Source organism: Nasonia vitripennis, chromosome 1 (genome assembly GCF_009193385.2).
Source record: "Nasonia vitripennis strain AsymCx chromosome 1, Nvit_psr_1.1, whole genome shotgun sequence".
Lineage (NCBI taxonomy): Eukaryota > Metazoa > Arthropoda > Insecta > Hymenoptera > Pteromalidae > Nasonia > Nasonia vitripennis.
Window position 1 is genome coordinate 29539229 of NC_045757.1, and position 13447 is coordinate 29552675.

General features: G+C 38.2%; 1 protein-coding gene across 1 annotated transcript; it reads right to left on the minus strand.

The window, feature by feature from the left end:
- Positions 1–417: 417 nt before the first annotated feature.
- On the minus strand, positions 418–12464 carry LOC116415770 (gametocyte-specific factor 1-like). Its single transcript, XM_031920935.1, has 3 exons — positions 12236–12464; positions 658–795; positions 418–568 (listed from the first exon to the last, which is right to left on the minus strand). The coding sequence occupies exons 1-3, from the start codon at positions 12401–12403 to the stop codon at positions 473–475; spliced, it is 402 nt and encodes a 133-aa protein (XP_031776795.1). The 5' UTR covers positions 12404–12464; the 3' UTR covers positions 418–472.
- Positions 12465–13447: the final 983 nt, after the last annotated feature.

Consider the following 13447-nt stretch of genomic DNA (forward strand, 5'->3'; position numbering starts at 1 on the left):
GTTCGCACATAAATTTTTAGCCCGATTGATAAAAGTCGCACCGAGATAATCGTGTAATAACAAAATTTTTCTAAAAACACGCAAAAATTGAACAAATTGTGCCCGCATTTTTAAAAAACGTAGACGATCGGAATAAAAAAACAAATTAGTTTTTAGGTTTGTGCGAGAGGAGACTTCTCCCAAAATTTCAGCCCGATAGGTCGAAAATTGCGTGAGATATCGCATCTCACACATTTTTCGATGACAAAACTATAAGGCACTTCCCTGTCGCGGTTGTGCCTAAAAAACAAAAACTAAGGAAATTCATTTTTCTATAGCGCACGATAACTGGAAAAAAATGCAATAAGTAGGTTCAAATTTTGGATTTCTTTGGGCTGTTTATGAAATCAATTATGGGTATTTTAAATAAAATGATTATTTGCAGGTAAAATAAACATTTATTTCAATAATGTAAGAGATATCTATGCATAAGTCAATTTCTCTTTTTTGACCTCCGAACCTGTCTGAATAGCCGCTCAGCGTTCCGTCTTTCTCGGACTCCTTCCAGTGGACTGGGACCTTCATCGACCTGTTGATCGAAAGTTATGTTGAAAATATTCAGGAAAAATTCATCGAAAATAGAAATTAATGTTTTATAATTAATAAAGAACAACTTACGACCCAGGCTTCCACCGCTTCATCCACAGCCACAAATTCAGGCTGAACTGGAATTATAACACCAGATGTTTCTGGCGTTGTCTCAACTATTTTATCCGGATTTGCAAACTCCTTAGTTGGACATGATCTCAGATGTTCCTGAAAGTATTTACTAATTTAAGTTAACTTCGAATATACCCTGGAAGAAATGGCTTGCCAATTGCTTATTTAAGTGATAACATTAGTGAATCGCTTAGAAATTAGTTAAATAACCGCTTACTGTAATAGGCGCTATACACAGCTCCTTTACAGTTAATGTGCTTAAATTTAGTTTTCAAGATTTGTATGTACGATTGGATTTTTTTGAATAGCTTCTGAACTATAAATCAAAATCTATTGATATGTATTCTTTTTGAAAATGCCAAAAGCCTAAAAATAATTTAAATTCAATAACTAAAAAATGTTTATTTATGTACTCGAAGCCACAAAAAATGTTTCAATAGGTATATTTTAAGTTTAATTTTGTTAGACAAGACATTTTGCACTATTGCCTTGTTAATATAAACAATGTATTTTAATTCGTTTACTTAGATAGCATGACTTAATAAAATATAGTTGATTGAACTGTCGTGTGTTATAAATTTGTAAATCATCATCATATACGTATCAATAGTAAATTAAGTCAAAATAAGCAATATGTAAATCGAGACCATCGAGAAGACTGAAATCCTACCTCACACAAATATCTCCGACTCTCCTCAAATCCACATTCATAAATCCCACACATTCCTTCCAAAGAGCCGAGCCCAACCAGAGACCCTCTTTATGACGGCCCATAACCGACGCGACGACGAGCGCGGCTTAGGACGACCCATCGCCAGCGCGACGAAGAGCACAGCGTAGAAGCACATCTGCACAACTTCTGGACTCCGGACGGCTCGGATCTTGACCAGTTTATGACCAGACCCTTTTTTTGGCCAACTACGCGCGCCCCGCGCGCGACTCAAGCCCACATCTGGACACTTTTTTAGAAGACTTCGGAAAAACCCGCACGCACACTCCTTCAGGCCCAAAACTCCTCCTCCTAAACCGTTCCGCCAATTAAAATGCATTTCCTTCCGATATTCTAGCAAGCAAAACTTTCCCTCTCCAAAACTACCCCCAGCAGACCGAGGACAGCAAAATCAGGAAGCAGGAGTCTCTCTCGAACGCTCGACAGCTACAGATTACCTTATATACCAGAGAAAATATAAATACTTTATTCCACATCAAGTGTTATTATTTCGCCTTACTGGCCTGTCGAATTAAGATTCGGTAGACCGTGCCATTTCAAGGCACATTTCCACATGGTCCTTCGAGCCGGATATTAGCTGAAGTGAAAAGTGTCAGTGATCAACAAGGAAGCTACGCTCTGTGAACATCTACGACGATTACGCTCGTAAGAAAGGAGAGCAAGCTAACGAGATCACAAATCAACATCGCATACATCGACAACTTTCACATCAGGCTACCGACTGCGCAGTCAGTCTACACTATATCGCCAAACCTCTGCAAGAGTCAGATCAACCCACAAGTTTCAGACAAACGAAAACAAATTCAAGCCAGTACTCGCTTGACTGTGCAATTAAAATCACACGAAACTTCAGGAGGCAGTCCTCGCTTGGCTGTCCAATTCGAGATACAACAAGCTCAAACGCATTTCAACTTCGCTGACTCGTCAACGACTCAGCAAACCACATACGCAGTCCTCGCTTGGCTGACCCTTCAGAACGATCTGATCTTCAATCGATTCAACATCTATCCAACGTCAACACTAAGACGTCATCGAGCAGTCGCCCGACTCCAATACTATCAAGGTAAGACATTTGAGTGAAACGCAATTTGATAAATATCGAAGTAGACCAGAACGCGAAAAAAAAAATATATAACACAATGGAAAACGTACAGCACATTCAGTTTGTTAAAACACGCCGCAATACGATTAAATTCGAAATCGAATCGTTAAAATCTTTCTTGGACTCTTTCGACAAAGAAACGCAACATGGCGAGTTACGGTCGCGCACGGATCGCGTACATGCGTTATTCGAGCAGTTTGATCAAGTTTGCGACGAAATTGATATCTTAGAACCATCGGAAGACAACACTATAGAGAAACTAACTATTTTAAACACGTACCATCAAACCGTTGGTAAGGCTCACACGCATCTTGCTGAGATAGATCAAATCCATGCCGGGGTAAGCAATAGCCAAGCAGGCTCCGCATCGACGACCGGCGACGCAAGTTCGCGAAGTAGAAAACGCAAAATTAAAGTACAACAAGCGCCACTCCCGCAATTCGATGGTCGGTCTGAAGGGTGGCTTTCATTCAAACAGTCATTCATATCACTTATACACGACAATGACGACTTCTCAGACGTCGAGAAGTTACATTATTTAAAATCGGCAGTCACCAACGAGGCTTTAAACAAGATCGAAATCTTCGCTACGACCGCGGAAAACTATCCTCGAGCATGGAGTTTATTAGAAAAGGCATATGAAAATAAAGGCACAATAGTAATGCGACACATTTCTCTGCTACTTAATTTACCTAAAATGGAAAGAGATAATTCCAAGGAAGTTGAGACTCTAGCGGACAAGGCACAACAGCACATAGAATCACTGGCGAGTTTAAAAATTGCCGTGACACCGCAAATCGTAGTTCAACTCCTCGAAGAAAGACTAAGTAAAAATATCCGCGCAAAATGGACAGAGACACTGGACCGCGACAAAATTCCGACTCTAGAGGAAATGATCGAGTTTTTATACAAAACGGCAGCAACGTTGTCCAAGGACGACGGGAAAACGACAAGTTACAAAACTTATACTCATCAGGGTCCGCCGGCAAAGGTCCGCAAATTCGAGTTTGGATCTTCGGCAAAAACCTTCGTAACCGCGAGAAAAAAGTGCCCAGCGTGTGCACACGAAGACCACGATCTTTTCCGATGCGACAAATTCCGAAGTTTAAACGTTTTTCAAAGAATCCAACTAGTACAGGACGCAAATTTATGTAAAAATTGCTTAAAATACCATCGAGACGAATGCCGTCGCGGAAATTGTAGAATATGCAACTTAAAACACAACTCATTGTTGCACGTACCAAAATCGACTAACTCAAACGCAGGCACGCTGACATTCCCATCGTCGCAAGACCTGCCTTCGACAAGCGATCCAGAGATTGATCAAGCCAAAGCATGACTATCTAATTATAACCAATTAAAACATTGCTATGCAACAAATCTTTCGCCGACTTACGATCTCATGCCCAGCGCAACAGTGAAAATCCTCGGCAAATCAGGATCGGATATAACGTGTCGAGTATTATTAGACACCTGCTCTACCGCGAATTTCATAACCGAAAACCTGTGCAACAAATTAAAATTAACTAAATCGCCATGCTCATTGACCATAACCGCTATGAACAATTTAAATACCACTGCCAGCTACCTCACCGATATCACGTTCCGGTCAATTCATTCAGAATTTAAAAAATCACTGACTTGCTTTGTTGTCAAAGAAATAACCGATCTCGTACCCAACGAACCGGTCCCGAGGAACCGACTAAATATTCCGAAGCAACTCAAATTAGCAGATCCACATTTTGAAAAACCAGCATCCGTAGACATGCTAATCGGATCCGGTCCCACTTTATCAATACTCTGCCCCGGACAACTAAAGATACTCAACAACGATAATCTAATTTTACAAAAAACCAAACTCGGCTGGATCCTGGGCGGAAATCTAGAATCAACTAACTTATCGAAATCGTCTCGTTGCCTTGTCACTAGTTTACCTTTCGACTTAGAGCGATTTTGGAGATTAGAGGAGAAGCTCGACGAGGAACGCACATTGTCAAAGGACGAGTTATATTGTGAAGAACACTTCATAACTCACGTAAAACGCAGTAAAGATGGCAGATACATCGTCGCATTGCCGTTCGATAAGACGAAGGGTAAATTAGGCAATTCCAAGCAAACGGCGTTGAAACAACTATAATATTTGAGAAAAAGATTTCAACGAGATCACGAGTACAAACGCGAATATACAAAGGTCATCGAAGAATATCTAAAATTAGGCCACATGACCCTCGTAGAGACCATCGGAGACGACGGATTTTATTTGCCACACCACGGAGTTCCTAAACTCGATAGTCTGACAACGATGCTGCGAGTAGTTTTCAACGCGTCGGTGACACCCTCAGATGGCGGATGCTCACTTAACGACTGCCTACTCGTTGGCCCTACTATTCAAGACGATTTAATCACTCTCCTACTACGATTTCGAACGCACACGTATGTAATCTTAGCTGACATCGAAAAAATGTATCGACAATTTCTCGTTCGAGACAGCGATAGGAAATATCAGAAAATCTTGTGGTTTGTAAACGACGAGATTAGAGAATTTGTGCTCAACACAGTAACATTCGGAGTAACAGCCGCACCCTTTTTGGCTATTCGATGCCTACATCAACTCGCGGACGATGAACAAGAACGATTTCCACTCGCCGCCAAAATATTAAAGAGAGACATGTACGTCGATAACATGTTAACGGGAACGAATTCCGTCGAAGAAGCCCGATCAATTTGCACGCAAATGACGCAAGTCCTAAGGACCGCCGGTATGAACATGCGACAGTGGGCAGCAAATGATCCAAATATATTAAGCGACATCGAGTCAAAAAATTTGGACGCTAATTTCGACTTGAGCAACGACAACACCCTTAAAACACTAGGCATTCGCTGGCGCGCCAAAACGGACTCTTTCGTATACAAAATTAAACCCATATCGGTCACTGAGAGATTCACCAAAAGAAAAATATTGTCCGAAATAGCAAAAATCTTCGATCCCCTTGGACTACTAGGACCAATTATCCTCTTTGCAAAAAAAATCATGCAAGACATCTGGAAAGCCAAAATCGACTGGGATGAAACAGTACCGAATGACATATACTATCAATGGAATGAGTTTTGTCTACAATTAAGCTGCCTACCAGACATGTCATTCAATCGACACATTTTGACAAACGACGCCAATGAAATACAAATTCACGGCTTTAGTGACGCGAGCGAAACTGGATACGGTGCATGTATCTATATGAGATCAAAGGACACATTTGGCAATTATAAAATCACCCTAATCTGTTCAAAATCACGCGTCGCGCCAGTAAAAACACGGTCATTACCTCGGTTAGAGTTATGCGGCGCGCAGTTATTAGCCAATTTATATGTGCACACTATTCGATCAATTCGCATTCAAGTCGATCGAACATATTTTTGGTGTGATTCGAGCATAACACTACATTGGATCAACACAGCACCTCCGACGTTAAAAACGTTTGTGGCAAATCGAGTGGCCGACATTCAATTAAAAACCGAGATTCATGCATGGAGACACATCAGATCAGAAGACAATCCTGCCGACGCTCTATCAAAAGGTCAACTTCCAAACGATTTTCTCAACAACGAGATATGGCTACACGGCCCTCCATGGCTACAACAAAACGAAACTGAGTGGCCAGAATCGCATATTATCGGATTAACCGAAATTCCAGAAATCAAAAAAGCACATTGCTTCGTAACTAAATCCGATTCATATTGCGCACATCTTTTAAAAATAATAGAAAATCAGACATCCTTGATGAAATTAAAACGTATATTCGCATTATGCCTCCGACTGCCGAAAAAATATCGTACAAATACCAAAATCCGGGACATGCGCATCAAAGACTTACAAAAAGCAGAAAATGCCGTTATTCGGTTAGTTCAGGGATCCGTGTTTGCAAATGACATTGCGTCACTAAAGGCAAATAAACCATTGAATGAGAAAAGTTCCTTAGCATCACTAGATCCATTCATCGATGAAGAAAACATTCTTAGAGTAGGCGGTAGAATCAGAAAGGCAATTGCACCCTTTTCAAAACGTCATCCCATACTCCTATCAAAAAATAACTTTTTCACGGACTTAATTATTCAACATTATCACACTGCGCACTTTCACACGGGAATTCAAAATACTCTTTACGCAATCCGAGAGAACTATTGGCCGATCGACGGACGCAACCAAATTAGAAAAAATATCCGAAAATGCACAATATGTTTTCGTGCAAATCCGCAATTATGCCAGTATAAAATGGGTGACCTTCCGCAAGTGAGAGTAACACAATCTAGACCATTTTATAATGTAGGTGTAGATTACTGCGGTCCGTTCTTTATAAAGGAAAAGCGATATCGAAATCAAAAATTCATAAAAATTTACGTCGCAATATTTGTATGCATGACAGTCAAAGCAATCCACATAGAAGTAGTCGAAGATCTATCTACGGAAGGTTTTATAGCAGCTTTACGACGATTTGTATCGAGACGCGGTTTACCGGGAACTATCTACTCGGACAACGGTACTAACTTCCGAGGTGCACATAACAAACTGAATGAACTATACGAATTACTAAACTCACAACAATTAAAAATAAATTTAGAAAAATTTACCAATAGTAACAAAATAGAGTGGCATTTCATTCCGCCTCATTCGCCAAACTTTGGTGGCTTATGGGAAATTTCAGTCAAACAATTCAAACATCATTTTAAAAGAGTAGCGGCCGACAAAAGATTTACCTTAGCTGAATTTAACACGTTTTCCATTGAAATAGAAGCAATATTAAACTCTCGACCAATAACTCGCATATCATCCGATATTAACGATTTATCAGCAATTACACCTGGTCACTTCTTAATTGGCGATTCACTCAAAGGTCTACCAGAACAAAATTATACGAAAATACCAGACAATCGCTTAAGCGCATGGGAAAGTATGTCAAAACTCAAACAACAATTTTGGGAGAGATGGAATAAAGAATACTTAAACGAATTGAATATACGTCACAACAAATCGGCGGCAGAACCAAAATTGACTAAAGACCTAGTCGTATTGATCAAAGAGGACAACACATCACCGATGCAATGGAATATGGGTATTATTACGGATGTACATCCAGGAGCCGACAAAATTATCCGCGTAGTAACAGTCAGAACGAAACACGGACTTAAAAAAAGACCAACCTCCAAGATTGCCGTTCTTCCCATAGACGATAACTTAGAAAAACAAGAAACAATAAGTAAACTCAAAATTAATTAAGTATTGATCGCTACCCTCTCAAGGGGGGGAGTATGAACTGTCGTGTGTTATAAATTTGTAAATCATCATCATATACGTATCAATAGTAAATTAAGTCAAAATAAGCAATATGTAAATCGAGACCATCGAGAAGACTGAAATCCTACCTCACACAAATATCTCCGACTCTCCTCAAATCCACATTCATAAATCCCACACATTCCTTCCAAAGAGCCGAGCCCAACCAGAGACCCTCTTTATGACGGCCCATAACCGACGCGACGACGAGCGCGGCTTAGGACGACCCATCGCCAGCGCGACGAAGAGCACAGCGTAGAAGCACATCTGCACAACTTCTGGACTCCGGACGGCTCGGATCTTGACCAGTTTATGACCAGACCCTTTTTTTGGCCAACTACGCGCGCCCCGCGCGCGACTCAAGCCCACATCTGGACACTTTTTTAGAAGACTTCGGAAAAACCCGCACGCACACTCCTTCAGGCCCAAAACTCCTCCTCCTAAACCGTTCCGCCAATTAAAATGCATTTCCTTCCGATATTCTAGCAAGCAAAACTTTCCCTCTCCAAAACTACCCCCAGCAGACCGAGGACAGCAAAATCAGGAAGCAGGAGTCTCTCTCGAACGCTCGACAGCTACAGATTACCTTATATACCAGAGAAAATATAAATACTTTATTCCACATCAAGTGTTATTATTTCGCCTTACTGGCCTGTCGAATTAAGATTCGGTAGACCGTGCCATTTCAAGGCACATTTCCACATTGATAGATAATAAAATATAGACTTAATAAAATATAGACCTTAGATCGCATAAGTAGACCGGGCGCTGGTGCCATCTGAGTATAAATTTCGAGCTCCCCTCAGTAACTTGTAGTTTTTCTATGTTTTTTGGGATGCTGAATCGAAATGTGTTGGCTACGAAGCCCGAATCCGTAAGTTTTTTTGTTATACTAGGAATGAAGGCGCGCTTCGCGCGCTCCTTATTCTATCTATGTCTAATAACCCTGGTAGAAAAAACAACATAAGTTTTGGGTACACTAATTTCTGCTAATATTTTTACCATATTACCTACCATATGTTACCATATTCTGTAATACTTTTAATATAAATATATTAACAACGCCCAAAGTCGTTGTCGTTAAGGTCTGAGAAGTGAATTTGAAGAAAAGTTCAGTAGAAGAGTCAGTGAGTATAAGCCTATTATTACAACCCTATTCATTTGCATTGTAAAAAAGCTAGGCAATTGAAATTTTACACAGATACTTGATATGCTACCTATAAAAACATGTAATCCAGATGATTTTAATTTAACTGTTTTCATTCATATTTTCACATTGAGGCACATGTGAATTTTTTAATTTGGCGGGTCACATTTTGCTTATAGGCAATTACGCAGTAAATACTATCTCTAGCACATTGTATTTTTGGTTTTCAGTGTATTTTTACATGAAGAAAGTGATAAATATTTTGCCTTTCTTGTCAAGACATTAATAAGAATTTTAACTCTTAACAGTCGTGAGAGATTTTGAGATCGATGCCTATTTCTCTATTTTTGCATTTGCTCTCATTCGAAAACTAACGGGTCTAGAGAGCGCATTTTTTACATATAGATTTATTTTGTGTCAATGAAACAATATACAAAGTTCAATTAACCTTAACTGAAATACTTTTTATTTCGATTCCGACACTGATGTGAATAACTTATACGACTAAATAATTATCATGGGTGTTGAAGTCGAAATCAAAAGTATTTCAGTTAAGGTCAATTCAACTTTAAATATTTTCACAACCAAAACAGAAATATATATGCAAAAAATGAGCTCTCTAGAAATTAGTTTTTAAATGAGAGCAAATGCAATGCAATGGAAAAATCTCAAAATCTCTCACAACTATTAAAAGTAAATATTCTCATTAATGCCTTAACAAAAAAGCCAAAATATTTATCATTTTCTCCAGGTAAAAATACACTGGAAACCGGAAATACAATGTGCTAGAGATAGTAGTTACTGCGTGACTGTCTATAAGCAAAATGTGAGCCGCTAAATTAAAAAATTCACATTGCCGTTGGTGTGAAAATATGAATGAAAACAGTTCAATTATCTAGATTACATATTTTAAAATTTAAAGGGCATTGTAGTGATAAACTCAAATTCACTGACTCGGATACTGAACTTTTCTTTAAATTCACTTCTTAAACCTCACCGTGAGCGACTTTGGGCACGGAGACACAATATATCTTTATACTTTTTATTCTTTTAATTGCACTTCTCACTTATATTTAAAAAAAAACTAAATAACATACACACACACACACATTATTACCTACTTCAAATAGGGTTAGGGTGACACTTTTCAATGCACATGTTTCAATACTACACTTTTGGTAATGATTAATTTATCAAGATTTCTTGTTGGTAATATTGCATATATTTTTTTCTGAATCCGCTATTCAGATTTCATACTATTTAACCTCATTTCATTTTATTTTAAACACCTGAAAAATTTCTACCAGGGTTATGACTGTTATGAGGGTTATGAATTTAAAGCGTGCGGGTTCTCATCTGTTACCTAGGCAACCGACCATAGCAACCAATCAGAATCACGTATTAAAGGCTTCACAACCAAGTCCATCATTTTTTTAAGAGAGGAAACAAATTACTGATTTGCAATAAACAAATAATCGTTATTTGCAATTGAAAAAAATTAGGTTACATTATTTAGGTATTTTTGAATCGAAAGCGCTCTTACAACTTTTTTCGCAAAACGCTTACTTTTTAAGTTAAAAATCGTTGAATTTTTAGATTTCACGAGAGTGAGCGGGGAAGCCAGGTTGAAAAATCGTGGCAAATCGTATTTTGTGAAAACTTTATTTATTGATTTTTAACTTAAAAAGTATGCGTTTTGCGAAAAAAGTTGTAAGAGCACTTTCGATTCAAAAATACCTAAATAATGTAACCTAATTTTTTTCAATTGCAAATAACGATTATTTGTTTATAACAAAAAAACTTACGGATTCGGGCTTCGTAACCAACAAATTTCGATTCAGCATCCCAAAAAAACATAGAAAAACTCCAAGTTACGGAAGGGAGCTCGAAATTTACACTCAGATGGCACCAGCGCCCGGACTAAAAGCGGGTCTTCACTACTTTACGATTTTTTTTCTATTGCTCCGTACATATTTAAATTTTAGGGACTTAGTTGTAGTGGTAAAAGATGGTTTCATACCAATTTTGAGTCTTTTTCATTTATTAAAAACTCAATTTATTAGATAAAAACTATTAATTATGGTGAAAAATCAATGTTCTTGCAAAAGTTCCTTGCGCAAAGTGGTAAGACTGAACTAATCCAAAAAATTTGGTAATACATCTTGTCCTATATTTAACAAAAGTTAGTGTTTTTTATTACAACTCTTTTTGTTTATCCGTAATAGATCAAGAATTCATTGAACTATAATAGTATATTGTGTACTAAGGGCGTAAAGTGGGCTTTTTTAGGCCGAGTGTGGAGTTTGCAGTACGAGGCAAGGTGTTTACGAGCCGCAGACGAGTACTGCAACCACACGAGGCCAAGAAGCCCGCTTAGCCCTTGTGCACACTATAACCGCTCAACGGAATCGTTTAAAATTTCAGCAGCAGATAGCTTTTTTATGGTAAATCACCAAATAAAATTTTGAAGCATTTGACTACATCGTTTTAGAGATATAATGAATTAAAAAATTTAAAAAAAAAATTGAAATCTTGATATCTTAAGAACCATAGGGGTTTGAAAGCTGCGCAATGAACTTAGCCAAGACACATAAAATATCTACTTTTTCCCAAAATAAAGTGCAATAAAGCCTTTTTACTTCCGTAACCGAGGCACAAAAAAAACTCATTTTTCCCAGTTTTCTATTTTTTACTAAAAAAATAAGTAGTCAAATCACTTGAAATTTTCATAGAATATAGTTTGACATGTGACCCATCGACATAATTTTCGCGAGGTTATGACGTTTAGTTTCAGAGATACGAATTTAAAAAAAAATCACCTTTTTTATTTTATCTGCCGAACAATGCGGTCGAACCCGAGCACCAAAGAAGGAAAAGATGATTGAAAAAAACGCAAAATAGTGATTTTCAAAAATCAAAAAATGGCCATAAAAAATATAATTGAGATAATGAAAAATAACTGTCATTCCCGAATTCAGAATCCAAAAATATATATGCATGTAAAATTATATTGATATTGACGGAGTAGTTGCAGAAATATTAGGGTGTACATACACACACACATACACACACACATGTATCCATACACACATCCACACGGACATTTTCTAAAAACACTTGATTTGAACTTCTCACACACCAAAAAGTATTTTCTACAAGAAGAAACTCAAAATTTGATTATTACAACGCTTCATCTAGGAGGAAGCAAAAACAAAAATATTTACTTACCGATAATTGCTTCGGGTGCAAAATATGCCGGCTATTATACGGGCAGATCTTTAACTGGATTTCCGGATGGCTATTGGCACACCTCCTTATATGGTAAGCCATCCTGGAGCCACGAATTCGATGGCTCTTGTCAAAAGGACAAACTTCTAAAGGTTCTTCGGCTGCCATGTTTCCAAGCAAATTCAATGTTGATGCTTCGGCGTTGGCTCCTAGACTGGCTCGCACTATGATCGTCGCCGACTTTTATAATGCCCTACCTGCGTTCTCTGGCAAAAGGTACGCGAACTCAATTATCTGCGCATGCGCATAACAGCATCGTGACAGGAGCTTGAGGGCGTTGCAAGCGTACCTTAGTGCTGTGTACCTGCGTGCAAGACGCTAGCAACCACGCGGGAAGGCAGCTTGGCCGGCTTAAAGCATATTCTATGGCCTATTCTTCACGATTCTGCCGAAATATCACAAATGCAGAGAGCGTGCTATTTGAACAGAGTGAGTTAGTTACAGACAAGAAATTTAAGTTTTCCGATCGTTACTAAAGCCTGTCTAGACAAAGAATAGCGGTACTATAATTATTGTGTCTAATTACACACGTATCGGTAACAAGAACTGAAACATTAGTTCGTAGTTTTCGATTTTTAGGTTTTATAATCAACTTTTGTATTTTTTCATTCAATAAACTTTGATTTAGTAAATTTTATTAGCGATAATCGTAATATTGTTACTTACAAAAAGCTCGAGTTCAAATAAGCAGAGGACATAATAGAGCAAAACAGAAGTTAAATATTTGTAAGTGATTTCTTTGCTGGAAGTGCATGTGCGCAGAATTGCGTAGAACAATATTCAATTGCGAATAGTGATACCAAGTTGAGAACGATGGAGAAGATGACCTTGGATATCTCAGCACATTAATATGTTGTGGTCTTGTGATTGCATTTTCTCTAAGAAACTGACAGCAATCTTTATAATTACAAAAAAATCAATTTGCATTTGGATAAATAATGAATTGCTTACGCCTGGAGCTCGGCCAAAAATCGATGGTGATCCAGTTTCATTCCAGTATGTCTTGACGAGAGGAAGGGAGATTGAAGAAACAGCATCGGCACTTATTACAAACGCCATTACGAACAAAAATAATCTGATGATATGCTTCATGATTTTTTCAATTATGTATAGCTGTAAAAAACGTTCCCTCTTTATTTCAATAATGATCAT